At 38.9% G+C, this 16,472-nt stretch overlaps 5 protein-coding genes across 7 annotated transcripts in view; 3 read left to right on the top strand and 2 right to left on the bottom strand.

Annotated features, from left to right (window-relative positions):
* LOC105430898 (uncharacterized) overlaps positions 1–5,137 on the top strand; it is a 41,817-nt gene extending 36,680 nt beyond the window's left edge. The window contains exon 3 of the mRNA XM_089071500.1: positions 279–5,137. Within this exon, the coding sequence (XP_088927626.1) occupies positions 395–2,764 (2,370 nt within the window). The 5' untranslated portion in view covers positions 279–394 and the 3' untranslated portion in view covers positions 2,765–5,137. The remainder of the gene's footprint in view (positions 1–278) is intronic.
* Positions 5,138–5,863: 726 nt separating this feature from the next.
* Positions 5,864–7,002, bottom strand: Mrm2 (Mitochondrial rRNA methyltransferase 2). Its single transcript, XM_011644673.3, has one exon. It carries the CDS (start codon positions 6,710–6,712, stop codon positions 5,972–5,974), a length of 741 nt encoding a protein of 246 aa, XP_011642975.2. The 5' UTR covers positions 6,713–7,002; the 3' UTR covers positions 5,864–5,971.
* An 869-nt stretch (positions 7,003–7,871) lies between these two features.
* LOC105430895 (WD repeat domain phosphoinositide-interacting protein 3) lies at positions 7,872–11,049 on the top strand. The gene is made up of 6 exons (XM_011644670.3): positions 7,872–8,142; positions 8,789–8,965; positions 9,035–9,292; positions 9,370–9,571; positions 9,660–9,883; positions 9,964–11,049. The coding sequence occupies exons 1-6, from the start codon at positions 8,073–8,075 to the stop codon at positions 10,068–10,070; spliced, it is 1,038 nt and encodes a 345-aa protein (XP_011642972.1). The 5' UTR covers positions 7,872–8,072; the 3' UTR covers positions 10,071–11,049.
* On the bottom strand, positions 10,884–13,653 carry LOC105430896 (uncharacterized). Of its 3 annotated transcripts, none has more exons than XM_011644671.3 (6): positions 13,352–13,653; positions 12,940–13,068; positions 12,688–12,862; positions 12,480–12,565; positions 12,270–12,405; positions 10,884–12,002 (listed from the first exon to the last, which is right to left on the bottom strand). In XM_011644671.3, the coding sequence occupies exons 2-6, from the start codon at positions 13,018–13,020 to the stop codon at positions 11,809–11,811; spliced, it is 672 nt and encodes a 223-aa protein (XP_011642973.2). In that variant the 5' UTR covers positions 13,021–13,068; positions 13,352–13,653; the 3' UTR covers positions 10,884–11,808. The 3 variants fall into 3 exon arrangements, with proteins under 3 accessions (XP_011642973.2, XP_011642974.2, XP_088927628.1); XM_011644672.2 differs by lacking the exon at positions 13,352–13,653 and adding an exon at positions 13,204–13,344; XM_089071502.1 differs by lacking the exon at positions 13,352–13,653 and adding an exon at positions 13,143–13,280.
* Positions 13,613–16,326, top strand: LOC105430894 (UPF0193 protein EVG1). Its single transcript, XM_011644668.3, has 6 exons — positions 13,613–13,738; positions 14,493–14,609; positions 14,767–14,897; positions 14,970–15,066; positions 15,149–15,292; positions 15,486–16,326. Exons 1-6 carry the CDS (start codon positions 13,630–13,632, stop codon positions 15,710–15,712), a joined length of 825 nt encoding a protein of 274 aa, XP_011642970.2. The 5' UTR covers positions 13,613–13,629; the 3' UTR covers positions 15,713–16,326.
* Positions 16,327–16,472: the final 146 nt, after the last annotated feature.

The raw sequence follows: 16,472 nt of genomic DNA, 5'->3' as shown, positions 1-16,472 counted from the left end.
TAAGTGTCTATTAAGATTAGAAACTGGGTTAATATTGCTCCCTAGGATGAACCACTACTTAAGTGAAAGCCTTGGCGGCTCAAGTTAATTCATCGCCGTGTTGCGCAAACGTATCGCTAATTTCTCCGCTCGACCATTTAAATGCCTACCAAACGTGATGTGTGTGTGTGTGTGTGTGTGTGTGTGTGTGTGTGTGTGTGTGTGTGTGTGTGTGTGTGTGTGTGTGTGTGTGTGTGTGTGTAGAAAATGATTAATTTAATCCTTCTATCTGTTGGCAGATTGATTCGATGCTTTCAAGAACGAGGGACAGGTGACAAGCAAGATCCAGACGAGCGTCCTGAGTTATCTTTTTCGAACTTTGTGAGGCATCAGTCGGGAGCACAAGGACGAAACAATGCTGAGCCAATGGCGAAGACATTCTCGATGGAGAATGTTCTCCATCTTCCTGATTTTCGGATTGATCTGCAACGGCGACCTGGCGCCACTCAGTGTACCTGATGCAACATTATCATCGTCAACATCAAGTCGTTCCCTGGGTGATTTCTCTTGGGGATGGCTCTTTACGCTGGACACGCAGGACGGCCTCCAGTCGGGCATGGACTCGGCTACTCTCTTGCGAAGGATAAAACCGAAGAGCGTGTTCATCGCGCCGGCATTACCCGCCTGTGCGGATGGTTATGTTGCGGACGATAAGGGCAGATGTGTAAAAAATGTAAACCTCGACATGGACAAGCACAGAACTTTTCTCTTGGGGCGACTCAACGCCAAGTACGCCACCAATCAAGAAAGCCAGAAGACGGCATCGACTGGTCCTCTGCAGCTTAATATCCCTCTGATACCTAATACCAATTTGCAATCAGCGGTAGTCGAAGTCGATGAAATGTATTTGAAAAACCCATCCGTTACGGTGCGAGTTCGTAATCAAACTAACGCAAAGATCGAAGAGAAGACGAAAGCGACGGAGCCGCACGAGTCGAATCTGTATGATACGAAAAATGACACTCTAAACGAGCAGGAATCGACGTTTTCTTTTGAGAGCGTCGACAATGTTGGAAAGATTAATCAGAAGCTCGACCCACTAATTCTCCTCGAGAAGACGAACACTAATACGAATTTCTCGGAAGTGCAGGACTACAAGGTCCCGATAAATCTCAAGACGTTGTTGAACTCATCAAACGTAAAAAAAATCAACTTGAATGACGATACGAAAGAAGATGTCTCGATGGCGGAAAAGAAGAAGAACTCCACCGAAACGTCGTCCCAAAGTCTGCTGCTTTTGATTTCGCCTACAAAGTTCATGAACATAGTGAATGACCTGCCGTCGACACAGAACAACACCGCCGAGCAAATCTCACAAATATCCAATCAAACCTCGGACACTATCATAAAAGAGAACATCGGTATGTCGGATTCTACGCTTCCACCCAAACGATTGACGTCGATTCCGCTAGACGAACAACGAGATAATAATAACGAGACATACGCGGAAGACGAGTTGACATCGGAAACTTCCACGTTGAATGATTCGCAGGAAACGGAATTCTACGACGAAGAACAGGAGGATTATCCATACAGCACGGACATACCGGAAGACGAAGACTCGACGGAGGTGGAAGGTGAGATTTTGAAGCATGGAGAGGCCGGCATGACGATTCCCATGCGAAACATCGAGCGACTCGATCGCGATCGTGATCAACAGCAACGAAACCGGAGCGCAGATCTGCGGGAAAAAATGCCCGATATCCGCGATCAGATCATGATTCGCTTTAACGATTCCGTGCCTGAGAATAAGGACGAAGCAGAGAGTAACATCTCCAGTGAAGTCAGCATCGACGGTGACCTCATTTTAGAGACGACGCTCTTAGACGTGAACACCGAGAGGCTGCAAATCACCACCAAATCGCCGGACGTGAACCAAAAAATTGTCAAAGATAGCGATGACGAAAAAGAATCATCCGACAAGAACCCCGATATAGCGTCAAAAGTCGTGTTCTCCGAAGACGCTCAAAGCGCGAAGTCCACGAGCTCGCACGGACAGAAAAGCGAACAAACGGAACGGTTCTCCGCAAGGCTCGAGAATGAGAAAAACAAAGAGTCGAAAGATGCATCTTCTTCGTCCGAGTCACTATTATACGATCCGCCGGAGGATGATCCGATAACGGAGGTCGCCACTACCGACGAGGAACAATCGAATGTCAAAGGGAACACGCCGCAGGAAAACCCGCCAGACTCAAATGTCCTGGCAGACAATCTCAGGCCGACTACGGTGAACCTAGAATCCTCGGACGAGGATTTCGTGAGATTTCCCGATTACGTGAGACAATCGCAGCGGAGCGATTACGTGAGGTTCCCGTCCAGCAAAGTTAACAGCATACACAGTCCGAGTTACAAGCAGGATTTGCGTTCTTCTACGGACGACCTCGATCCTTACGACAGCACCAGCACCAAGAGCAGCGTTCCTGTACGTCAGAAACCAGTTTACTCTCTCACGGCGTCGAGCTGGAAGCCGGACCGATCGCAGTCCGATCGCGTCCAGGCGACGACCAGCAAGAGGCAGAAACACAGATCAGATTTGCTGCATTTCTGGAACAAGATGCCGCTGATCGAGGACCCGGTTGTGATCTATCCCTTCGATCAGGATGACGACCAGCCGATACAATTCCGATTTCCATCACGAAGGCGAAGGATGAGCTCCTCCGCGGAAACGTCACCGGAGAACATCAACAGGGTTACGCAGAAACAGAGAACGCCCATCGATGTGTAACTGTCTTCACATCGTTTCCCTTGAGAAAAAAAATCTAATAAATTGTGTTTGGAACTGTATCGAATAATTCCGAAAATAATTCTGAAACTGCGTCAAAGTAGTTCGCGGGTTATCGTTGCGATCGTACGAGGACTCCGTTGAGAATACAAAATCGACGAGGAGAATTGTCAATGAATGATATTCTGCGCTCTCTTTGAAAAGTTCATGAACCATGATACTACATGTATTGTACCTAGTATTTCTTTCTGTTGCTCAGCGAATGCTGTTGCACATCGATAGAAATTTCGACGATCTCAGGAGGAGTGATCTGAAATCTAAGTATCTTCCATAGTATTGCCTTCCGTGCTCTCGTGTGAGAAGAAAACTGGACTTGCTAAGAGCGGAAGAAATTTAGTAGAAGCGTACTTAGACATTCGTTTATTACGTTTACGTCACATCCTGTCGGCGATTAAGCTCGTATCCGAGAAAATCTTTTCGAGGGAAATCTCAAGAAGAATGCGTCTTAATAATAGTTACGTCGAGCAATTAATAGCGATAAGCGTTGGATAGAGAAAGTAGTAAGAAAGTAGTAAGTAGTGTGCTGGTGTAAAAGATTTGCGGAATCGATGATAAATTTTGCCGCCGTTAATGAGACGTATGGCTTTCCACGGAAAGTTCAAACTGCATCATGCATTTCAAAATGAAGGCATTGATGAGTCGCTAAAGGACATTAAGGATGTCTTTTGCGAAATCGTTGCGTCTGGCGATAGCGAGATATTGAATTGCGTGAAAAAAATGCGTCGCTGCTTCGAAAACGATCGAAGGAATCGATTTCTTCGAATCATTAACATTAACTAGGCTATTTACGAAACAAACGAGCGTAAGCTAAAGTCTTCTACGGTCGTATCAAAATGCGCTACACTAGAAAAAACACTGCCGAAATAACTTTTAAATTTTTAAACTTTTTAACTTTTTAAATTTTTTTACGAGTGATTTTTTACATTTTTTCGACTGTAGAAATTAATAATCCACATTCTCATCACATATTTGATTTCACACGCGACAATTTGATCTTTATATTTTTTTTTTATAACTATCGACGTGTCATTAATACAATGACGTAATATAATTACATCTAATAAAGTTGTATTCGTATTGACTCCATTTTATAATGCTATCTTTTATTTTTTCTTTTCTATTATTTTTTCTATCATCTATTATTTTTATCTATTATTTCTTGAATCTATCATATTATCTATCATTTTAATGTGAAAAATGGACTCGATCAAAACGTAGTAAAGCATAATCGCATTGAATACTAAATAAATGATGAAAATGTGGGATGATGATAATAAATTTTGTAATGCAAAATATATCATTGATAAGACTATTGCATGATAAAATAATCATTAATTTCATCAGGTTTCGTGTGGAGCATCATTGACGAATTTTTATTCTCTGTTTAGCAGAGGAATAGTTATTAAACTCGTCAGTGTTAACATTAATTACAACATAAAAATGGTTGGCGGCGTTTACGAGCACGTGAGCGATATATCGAGCTCGTTTACTAACGGAGGTGTTATTGAAGCACAGACTGATCTTTAGAATTATTATAGAATAGTCGATTTTCGATCGTACGGAATCGTGTTGCTCTCCTCAGTAATGAAATACATCGAACAGCGTCAATTTTGTATTCGTCGCTGTATGATTTGCAGAGAAGAACAGCTTCGGTTACATGCCCTTTTATAGATTCTTAGATGACTCAATTGTTTCATTTGTGTAACGAAAGTGCGCGAGCGTGTAATTTCGATGTTTCATGTCAATTTCTATCAGTGTAAATTTATTTCAATCTCGGTTTAATTTTCTTTCTCATTTACTTCAATCTTGGTTTAATTTTCTTTATGTTTCTCTAATTCTTGAATCTAACAAAAGATAAAAAACAAGTTAATCTGATCAGATTAAAATTAATTCATATTGATAGAAATAGATATTGGATTTCTCTTTTGTAAATCATGATTATACCTACATTAGCCAACCTACAGCGTAGAATAAGTGTTTTCGGTGTGACTTAATCGATCGTTTCACGTCGATAGCTTTGAAGATGACTTCGCTCAAAATAGCTGTCAAAATCAATGATCGAAAAGTTTCTTGCTGTATTTGCCTTGTCTTTCATTTACAGTGAGAGTTCCATTTCGACGAAAACGTTATCGTTACTAATACCGCTATGATAAACACTTCGGCTATGATGTAACAGATAATAAGCAAGACTACTGAGCTTTTATTTATATAGGCAGTATTAATAATATAAAAAAATCTATTTCTTATAAAATAATTTTTTATAATTATCATCGTGTGAACAAGTTTTAATAAATCAATTTTTATTAGCGCTCAAAAGTGCGCAGTATTCTTCCTCAAAATTTAGGATGTGCTATTAAGAAAATTAATTTACATTTATTTTTCTTCCCTTAAAAAAAAAAAAAAATATATAAATATTTGTATGTGTTGACAGAACGAAATATTAATTAAGCAGCATTTTATTGAAAAACCTTTTTTATTTAATCCTGTTTATATACTGAAATTATATACTGAAATTCCCTAGCAGTTTATTTCTTCAGTTTAATCTGTCGCATGCAGCATCGCAGCTAGAGAACCGCGTTTTTTTTTTTTATCGTAGCGAGTATTATCGATACTCCGTTATCAGCATCGAGACATTTCGAATCGGCTTTTGTTATTCTTACGTCGTGTGTTCCGGCTACGAACGCGCGACGGTGAAGCGGAAAGATTTTATGATACTTGACATTGTGCGGCCAGTAAGTCTACTGATCTACGTGCGTTTCAATGTGGTGTGTAATGTCTCTCGTACTATTGAATGTCGATTCGTGTACATATTAATTTTATTATCGAGGAATGTATATATGCATAGAGGCATAATATAAATAAATAAGTGTTAACAATAGCCCAATCCCGATGCGCATTAATCGTGTAACTACATTAAATCTTACCGTATTATTTATAGCAAAATATATCGATGTATATTACATTCGTCGTGTCGTGCAGACCACCTGTTAGGTAACAGAGTGAAAGGAATTATAAAAAAAAAAAAAAAAAAATCGCATGACATCCGTATGATACGAAATTATTGTGCTTTTTTTTTATTCATACAACCTGCCCACACAGCATATCGTCCCATCCTACAATTAAAATGTCATATATCTATGGATAAGTACATCAGCTAGTCTTAAGACCCTTAAACCCCCTAGCTAAAAGAAAGTTCTCAGTGGACTCGTCCCTCGTTGCATCAGGTCTGACTACCTTAACGCTATCATAAAATTTTAATAGATCCTGTTCAAATTGTGGTGCTTTGCCGCCATCCCAGATTTTTACAATGAGCGTACCTTGCACCTTGGTGATCTGCAACGCGAATCTCAGTGCGGCGTACGCAAGTAACATTATATTATCATGGTCCATCTCCCTCACACCGGATGCGTTTGGAGCCATGTCGGAAAGGACAACGTCGGCCGTACTTCCTTCCAACAATTCCTTTAGCGCCTTCTGCGTCTCGGCGGTTGTGAAGTCCATGTTTCCTAGGATGGTCGCACCTTCCACGGGATAAAATGGGAGTTTATCAACGGCGTATACCTTGCCAATGGGGCCCTCCTTCTTGCCATGTGCGTTGGTTAGATTAGTAGCGACCTGTGTCCAGCTGCCAGGTGCCGCTCCGCAATCGATGACTGTTAGGCCCGGACGGAAAATCTTGAACCTCTCGTTGATCTCCAGGAGTTTGAACGCGCTTCTGCAACGGTAGTTTTCCTGCTTCGCCTTCTCCACGTACGGATCACGCATCTGCCTCGTCAGCCATAGCTGCGAACTGTGCTTCTTGTTTTTTAAGTTCCGCGGAATCTCCTTAAGCAACGCGCAGTCAGTGTGTATGCGTCTCGTTTGCGAGACACTCCTGTAGAGAGAATTCATCTCGGGAAATGCGGAATCTGACCATCTAACCTATTCAAACGCACGTGGTCTAGATTTCTTGTAACCTGACAGGTAGCGGGAGATCAAGTTCTATGGCTGTTCGATGAATTTGTCGCATATAAATATTGTATATTACGAAGATATACACGTAAAAAGAAATAACCCACGCCGCAGACAAACAACACAAAACAATCATACGCCCCTCCATCTTACTCGATCGCTACTGCACTCTCGGTAGCTGTGTTCAGCAGAGAAAGTAACCTGCAACTGTGAAAGATTCTTTAGGCTAGCGTTCCGAAATTCATTGCCAGCACTAAAAACATATAGTTCATGTCACATATATTATAGATTTTCACTATTGGCAATGAATATCGGAACATAGCCTTAATATGATTGGCTATTACCTTTAATTCCCCCACTGGTTCTAAATATATAAACCAATCATATTAAAGATTCTTAAACAGACATTTTGCGAAGCTGCATTCTCTGCTGAATGGCCATTGGCTGCCGGATAATCAGTATCCACATCAATTAACATTCTTGAAACCGCTTTCTGTCTAAAATTTGGCACATCAATTGATAAAAAAAACTCATTTTAATCTTTCTAATCTAATCTATAACGAGATGACAAAAATATTTCACTTCGAAACCAAGGATGTAGATTTGCACTTTGTAGTTACACTTTGTTGCACTCGGAGAAAGAGAAGTATGCAAATTGATGGAAAAGAGAGGAAAGACAAGATGCGTACAAAGTGCAATGTGTGTATGTGTGCATGATGATGATGTGTGTGTGTGTGTGTGTGTGTGTGTGTGTGTGTGAGATCTGGCGGATGCGTATGTGTGCGTGCGTTAAGCTATATAACTTTATTAGTGTCGGTCCACAATAAGTATTTAATCTTTAAGTCGTAAGAAATTGATCAATCATAGTCGATTATTCTTTTCATATTCGATTATAATTGGTCAATTTCTTACTTCTTAAAGCTTAAATCACCTATTGTGGACCGACACTTACATATCAGAAAACAAGACGGTGATTGACTACCGCGTTGCCGGGTTGTCGCGTTGTTGCTGATTTGCCGCGTTCTGTGTGCAACCAGCCTTATGTGTACAGTAGTACGTGCGTACGTGTATAATGCTTGCTTGAGTGGTGTGTGTGTGTGTGTGTGTGTGTGTATGATGTTTGGAGAAAGAATCGCGCGCGCGCGCGCGACACGCTCTCGGGCATGCTCGTAGCGGCAGAAAAGGAAGAGTGTCGCGGCGGACCGGCGGCGACAATGTGACCGAGACCGAGCGGTGCGAGCGCGAGCGCGAGACACATCTTCGAGGAGGCCCGGATGTTTTCGTCGACGGACGGTGATCCATGATGAATCTTACCGCGGGCAACGCGCACGGCAACGGCCTGCTCTACGCCGGCTTCAATCAGGACCAAGGTATATCCCTCTCACGAACGGCGGGTGACAGCCGTGCGTGGACCATCCATCTCCCGTGTATTTGTCAACTCCGTCTCACTTTCGCGTCTAACCTAAGCCCAGCCATGCCATCCGTGTGTTTGCGATACAAGCGGTATTGATACGTCGATCAGTGTTGAATGTCCGATGTCAAAATAATTCTATCGCGACACGAGTTTCTGATTTCGCGCCTGTAATCTGGAACGCCAGAGGATCGCCGTGATCTCATTGATGAGGAAACTGATTCTTCGTGAAGTACCTCGTCACGAGGAATGTCGACGACCCTCGAACGTTCGGAGTCATACGGACAATTCGTTTTGTTCACTCTGTAAGCGGGCTGCGATAAAGGAATGGAACAATTCTATGTTTATGTCTTTCTTTTCTTCCCGTTTGTTCAATCTTCCAAGTGATACCGTTGCATGTAACGCGATATCGCGATATACACACTTGAAATAAATTTCACGCGATATCGTGTTTATGTGTGTTATGTGTGAGTTTATCAGGTCCAGTCATCGTGTCAGTGCGTATATGTATCGTAAATACATACGATAGTTGATTAATATTGCTAAGAAAAGAAATGTATGTATAGTAGATAAAAACTGTATCGCTGCTGTTTACTTATTTGCAGGATGCTTCGCCTGTGGCATGGAAAACGGGTTCCGAGTATATAACTGTGATCCATTAAAGGAGAAAGAAAGACATGATTTCAGTGACGGTGGTCTTGGATATGTTGAAATGCTTTTCAGATGTAATTATCTGGCATTGGTCGGGGGTGGAGCTAAGCCGATGTATCCTACAAACAAAGGTTCTATTCGCTACATGTTTACAACATAAATATTTATAGATCAAAGTTACTTATGTTTAATAATTGCAGTCATGATATGGGACGATATAAAGAAATTACCAGCGATTACTTTAGAATTCAATGCACCAGTGAAAGGGGTCAAATTGCGGAGGGACAGGATAGTAGTAGTGCTAGAAGGTGTTATAAAGGTTTACACGTTTACACAAAATCCCCAACAATTGCATGTATTTGAAACTAATCCTAATCCACGAGGATTGTGCGTTCTCTGCCCGAACAGCAACAACTCCTTACTTGCCTTCCCTGGACGAAAAAATGGCCATGTACAAGGTAAGATTTATCACAAACAAGATCGATGCTCTTTATTTATGAAATGTATTATGTAACGCCAACGTCTTGTATTTCAGTTATAGATCTGGCTAATACGGAGAAGCAGCCCTTAAATATAGAAGCACATGAAACGCCTTTATCTTGCATAGCTTTAAATCTGCAGGGTACCAGACTGGCTACTGCCTCAGAGAAAGGTACTCTGATAAGAGTATTTGACACTCAAAATGGTAATATGATTAACGAATTAAGAAGAGGAGCGAATCATGCAAATATTTATTGGTAAGCATGAAAAATAGAATGAAATATGATGAAATATACCTTAGCACTTAGCGACACAAAATGTTGATTGACGTATGCTCTATTTCAGCATAAATTTTAATCATGATTCTACGTGGCTGTGTGTTGCCAGTGATCATGGTACTGTACACGTATTCGCCGTTGAAGATCAAAAACTAAATCGCCAATCTAGTTTAGCGTCTGCCACGTTCCTGCCAAAGTACTTCAGCTCAAGTTGGAGTTTCTGTAAATTTCAAGTGCCGGGCGGTCCGCAGTGCATGTGTGCGTTTGGTCAGGATAACAATAGCATCATAGGTAAGCGAATTAGAAAAAAAATGCGAATTAAAAATCGTTATATATTCCGTTCAATTTCTGATATTTTATACCTTATATAGTGATATGCGCAGACGGCAGTTATTACAAATTCGTGTTCAACAACAAGGGTGAGTGCACGAGAGACTTTTACGCACAGTTTCTTGAATTGACCGACGACAAAGCGTGATTGGAGGATATAGAACTGCGGTGAATTCCTAACCGCGCAACGAGAGACGACTTTCGTGTTTCTTCGTTGTTTTCACTTATTTCAGCAGTAAACAGACGAGCAGATACGGCTCGAAAATACATCGCATTAGAAATTGCAACACACGAGCTGTTTGTATAGGAGAATTAATGTTCGTACTGAACGTTATGATAGAGGACCAAATGAAGAGTTCTATTAATTGTTAGTGATACCATTCGTTGGTGTATTGTGCGCGAGTTTTCGAAAAGAAAAAGAAAAAAAGAAAAGAAAGATTATTGACAGATCGAATTGACGAAAGATACGTTAATAGAGATTATGTCACAAATTTGTTACACGCGCGAGCCTATTCGCTGACACTTATTAATAAAAAAGCAAATTTTTAAATATAACAAACAGAAGGAATACTCTCTCCCCAGGTGATAACGGGGATATCGCAGGTTACTTGTTGGCGTGATACTCACGTTTTCTTACATTTTAGATAAAGATGCTGCTGCAGCTAACTAAAGCGAATATTGCCCATAAATCATCATTGTGGCAAAAAAAAGCAAATAATCACTTTTTGTAGCTTTGCAGTACGAGCTTCGCAATGCAATCGTGTATCCCTATTGATCATGTGTTTCGTAGTTTCGTAAATTTTTTCGTTATATATAAATGCAATTACTATAAATGATATACATCCCTATCCTTTGACGATTTCAGATAGATTGTTATAATCGCATTCGTTTCAAGATTCGACGAACACTTTGTTTTGTAGCCGGATCATATCATATATACGTCATATACATATGTATCGTATTGAAGTATATTGTAATTTTTATTTTTACGTTTTTCCATACATTTAATATACATATACACAAGAGAAGTGATTCTATACTTTATATCACACGGATATCGCCCCAGATAATGAGGTTGTAATTTCACAAACAAGTTGGATTTAAATAATAAAACTATTATGCCACGACTCGGAGCCCTCCGCTATTTCTCTAGTAAATTAATCTACGATTCGTATATAGCATTCTTGACATTTTACCGAGAGCAAATCTTCCGAGGAGATCTCGAATTATGCTAAAAAATTAACTTCAGTCTTGCGCGTGAAAAGAAGTGCGCGTTTGTACAGTGAAAAGAGAGAGAGAGAGAGAGAGAGAGAAAAAAAGAGATATTTTTGGATTATTGTGTGATAATTTAGTTCATCAGAATCCTGATGATAAAATCCAGAATGTATGTGTCGCATGTGAGCATACGGTGAATATGCAATTTTTTTTTTTATTGAATGAAACCTAAATACTAGCGTATCTGTGCGTCGCATTAAAGAACCACCTTAACGAACGTAAAAGAGCATGTAACTTTAATAAGGCAGAACAAAGAGAACCGTTTAAATATGAGAAGCGCATTTCTTGCAGGTCCTCTTAACAAGTCTTCACAAAATTCTTTCCGTTCGTCTTGTCCTACGTACGCGCAATACACTTTATATCGTATTGTAAATCTTTCGTCAACTTGTAATCAATTTCTCATTTTCGAGCTAACATTCCTTATATAATTTTGCAATCACTTTTAAATTGACATCTCAATTTCAAGATTTCCGAAAGCACATGATACTTCTTAAAACGCATCTACGTCATTGACAGCTTATTGCGGTTGAATCTTGCGGTTCTTTTACCGAATCACGGATTTTTTCATCCTCGTCAAAAAATAAGTTTCTCATTGCTATCTCATAATATCTTTAAAGTTCGTAGGGCTTGTTCACTGAAACCTGGATCGCCTTTGGTACCTCCAACGGTACGGGTACTGCGTACTTTTTTTTCATACTGTGCACTTCATGCGTAAGTCCTTTCTTCGTCTCGAGGCTCTTATAAGTACTGTATACCACGAACCAGACGTAAAAGCTCATGATTATCAGGAAAAAGGCGATTAGACCTGAAAATATTACAGCTTCTCTGAATAGAAAGCATCACGGATATTTTGCAATAATATTTAAAGATAAAATTCATATAAAATTCTTCAATAAAAATAAATATATAAATTGTTTTAAAATTCTTATTTTATGTGATGCTTTTTAACTATAAAAGAATGAAGACCCAGTTGAGTTTTTTTTTGAGATGGACAAAATTCAACCGGAAAAGTTTAGCGTGTTTTAGCATGTTTTACATCTTACGTTATTTTATTTTATTAATTTTTACGTACGTTCGCAAATACCCGCTCTTCCGCCTAGAGTAGCAAGGAAAGGACAATCTTCCTCTACCAAGAATAATGAGATTGCTAGGGCTGATATAATAGTGATCTTAACCATCATCCAAGGCGCCATAAAGTGACGATTGTTCTAAAAATAGAATACATTGTTAAAAAAATCTAGTATTTTATTTTATTTTATTTTTTTTCAAACAATTCGATTACCGTCAAGGCTCCGTAAAGAAGTAACATGGTGGAGATGAAGTGAATAACTGTGATGACGAGACCGCAATACATCGCGTATACCATTTCTGCAAATACATAAAATCATCTTTTCGGAAATTATATAACAAGATGAGTAATGATCATTTTATTTTCTTTTTCGTGCATGATCTTTGTGCCTTATGTGAATGCAAATATTTCTGTTAATAACCGGTCGCGTTATGATGCGCAAGGTCCATCTTTTTTGTGTTGAGATGGTTCGATGATATCTCCTCCAAGGCTTCTCTTTCGAGGGCATCTTCGGTGTCTCTCACCACCATTTCTTGAATCCCCATTGCGTGCGCCAGAGCCAGAATGAAGAATATCATACTGAATCCGGACGAAAACTGCGTGTAAAATTTTTTACGATTACGCTTAGCAAAGTAGATAATTACTTGCCAGATTTCATAAAAATTATTATTACCAATTGGAATATGGCAATTAATATCGTCCCCTGCCTCAGATTAAAATAATGCAAAAAATTCTTCAACAGCCCGATCTTCATCTTGGCTTTCGAGAATTAATCCAAATTATGCTAATTCTTCAAATACTCCTGAAAGTTCATTAATTATTTTTTACACAGTTTATAAACATCTGTGACAATATACGCATCATTGTAAAGCATACATTTCGCTGTTACAATAAAGTACTGAGATTTGCGAATAGAGAGTTTGTAAATTATACTAACATACGTGGACACTTCTTTTTTATAAATAAAATACTGAGAATAATGTCAATAACATTTCGAGATGTCCCATGCCTATTGATAATATTTCGCCGACTAATAATCCATTACGAACTTTGACAACCCCGGTTGTCAATGCGTCGAGACGCACCTTAAAGCAATCGAAGCCGCAATGATGTTGAAAGTAGGTGAAATGCACGTCGTCGCACCTCGCGACAGGTGTGCTCCGAACGTGCTCGACGAACCACCACCGTTCCTTCGCGATGGGAATCAATAACTTTCGCGCACACACCACGGCAACGAGACGTGGGTTTTCTGGCACGGTAGATCTCGGGGGTGTCGGCGAATTCTCGCACTCACTGTAATCGCGGACAAAAAATGTAACGAATATAACACGTCTCAGAGTTGGGGCGCTTGCGACGCGCAAAAATGCGAAGGGTGGCTTCGTGGTCCGAGGGGGTTGATAACAGCACTCTGCCAGTGGACTGCTCGACGTGCGCGCACGCGCTGTGGCACGCACGCTACCACATCCCTTGGGGTGCGTCTACTCTGAATTGATCATTGTTTATTTACATGCGTCGCGTTGGCGTCAGTTAATCACGACTTGTTGGATCATAATTCTTTTAAAATAAAGTTCCTGATTTAATTAAATCCGATTAGCGCTTTGGTAGACATGATTTATTTTTTTTTTCCTTATAGATGGATTAATTGAATGCGAATGTTTATTTGAAGGATTATCATTGTAAAAAAGCAATAATTTAATGAAAATTGTTTGTTTAATTTTAATTTAATTGATTTTAAAGTAAAACGAAAAAGAAATATGAGAAAAATTGAATTATGATAAATTTTAAATGTTAATGATAAAAATTTTTATATACTTTACGTACTTCGGATTTTAAATAAAAATTTTTAAGTACGGAATCCCAAAAATTTGTCTCAAAAATCCAAACGCTTAAAAAGTGCAGTAATTAACAATATTATAACGTTGTTTTATTGTACGAATTTTTGTATGAATTCGAGCGAATTTTTATTATGGAAGGATTTGCAATCTGCTGCAGAAATTATTAGATCCTTCGTAGCATGCAATTTCAAATTCTAATCTGAAAGTTAGTTCGATCGAGTTGAGTCATCTTTCCAAGTAGTCATAGAAACGTGCGCCTCAGAATGGTAGATTACGGGGTCGAGGGTCGAGGGGGTTGAATACGTGATTGTACGCTTTCGTAAGCCGCAAGAGCCGCAAACTCGTGACAGTCCGTTTCGCAATTAACGTGATTGCGCGCGTTGCTTTCAAGAATTCGTAATTTTCAAACCGATGGAACGAAAATATCAGAGAGTTGGATTGGGGGTGGGCGCGTTCCATAACCCCCCAAGAGCGAAATACAGCGAAGAGACTAGAAATCTTATTAAGCGTAAGTAAAAAATAACCAATATTCGACTCCCGAGTTAAATAACTCGACTCGATACATTAAATAAAAATAAATAAATTGAATATTGTGTTAAAAATCAAACTTATTTTTTTATATAATTCGGTCATGTTTGTAATATCTGATAAATTTTAAATGTTAGTGTTAATGGAGGAATCCAAGCTAACAATGTTGCAAAGGAAGACAATCCAAGAAGCGATAGACAAGGGAGAATCTTTACCGCCTTCCATCGACAAGACGAAAAATACGAAGGATAAGATTGAAACTTATCAAGTAAATGTCGTGACATAAGTGAGAAATCTAGAGAAAATTATCAAGATAACATTTTGTAGCATTTTCCGTTAGGTTAAATTTCCAAGTGCTTGGAAGAGACGTTCACAAGATACAATAATAAGCAGCGGTGCTTACGAAAGAGAACAATACAGACGGACAGCGCCTTTACGTAAAGATAAAAAATATTTTTTTCAAGATAATAACCGAAAATATAAAACACAGGTTGAATAATATGAATTTTACGCAATTAGCCAATAAGGAGAAACAAAAACGTCATTTGGCATGCATGATGGCTTATGGGAAGGACATGCCGGAAACTCCTCATGGTCCCAAAATCCTTCATAAGCTTAAACGAGAGCCGAAAATACCTGAGAACGCGGATTTTTTAAATGAGAGTAAGTTACCACAGTCTCTCGCGTATGGGATAATATATAAAATTAAAAAAAAAAATATTAAAAAAAAATTTTCTCTCTTGAAGTTATCATTATTTACGACAGTAGTAGAGCGTCTCAAACTAAAAATAAATTTTCGTAATGCATGTTTTTGGACATCGGTGAACGACAAATCGCGTCGATCTGTTTCTTATAGTGGTGCAAGGGATTCGCGAAAGGATGGACTTCTTGCATGATATGGAGAATCTCGGAATGGGGAAGAAATATCAGCCCATAATAAAACAGGAGATAGCGGAGAAAATACGACTGATCGAGTCGTTGGACAGTCAAATATCTAATGACTTACGAAAAGAGATTTGTGAAATCAAGCGTGGAAGATCATCGTCGAGCCCACTTTCGCTTACTGAGGTGGAAGAAAATTAATCTCGTTCTTTTTTCAACGTAATATACATATAATGCACGAATTACGCGAGATAAATCGGGTTATATGTGTGTCAAATATAATCGACCATACGTTTTATCATATTTCAAACGTCATATTTCACAAGTCTGATAAATTACAAGTGAATTTCTTTGATAAGAACATAATAGATAATAATTCAATTGTCCGAAGTTATAACTAGATCGATATATGTGTAAAATTAGATTTATAATTTTATTTTGTGAAGAGAAAAAATTAAGCGATCTTTATATTTTCAGTTTTTTTCTTTAATAAATTTTTTCTTTCTCTTATCTTTTATTATATACATTTTTTACATATATTTTTATTATTGTATTCCTATAACTAAACAATTTCTCTGTACATTATAAATTAATAGATTTATCAATTCTTTTTATATTTTGATAATTTTATCCAAGAATCTCTATTTTAGAATAGAGATAATTGTTTATACGACGATAGATTCATTAATTTTTTATTCATGATGATAATTCTTAGAAAATCATCCGATTCGCAAATTGAAATATAATTGTACGCATCTGTCAAACTATCATCTGTAAAACTGTCGTTTTAAAGAGAAAAAAAAATGTAAATTCGATTCTCTCTCTCTCTCTCTCTCTCTCTTTCTCTCTCTCTCTTTCTCTCTTGATCTCTTGATTCTGATTTCGATGTAAACACCACGGCACGCTTCCATCCGGCTCCGTTCGTCGCTTCGCGCGGGTACCGCGGCGAGACGCCGCGATC

Source organism: Pogonomyrmex barbatus, unplaced genomic scaffold, assembly GCF_055798465.1.
Source record: "Pogonomyrmex barbatus isolate J1 unplaced genomic scaffold, ASM5579846v1 scaffold12, whole genome shotgun sequence".
Classification (NCBI taxonomy): Eukaryota; Metazoa; Arthropoda; class Insecta; order Hymenoptera; family Formicidae; genus Pogonomyrmex; species Pogonomyrmex barbatus.
Note: the sequence above shows the minus strand (reverse complement) of the source record. Positions and strands in the feature narration are given on the sequence as shown.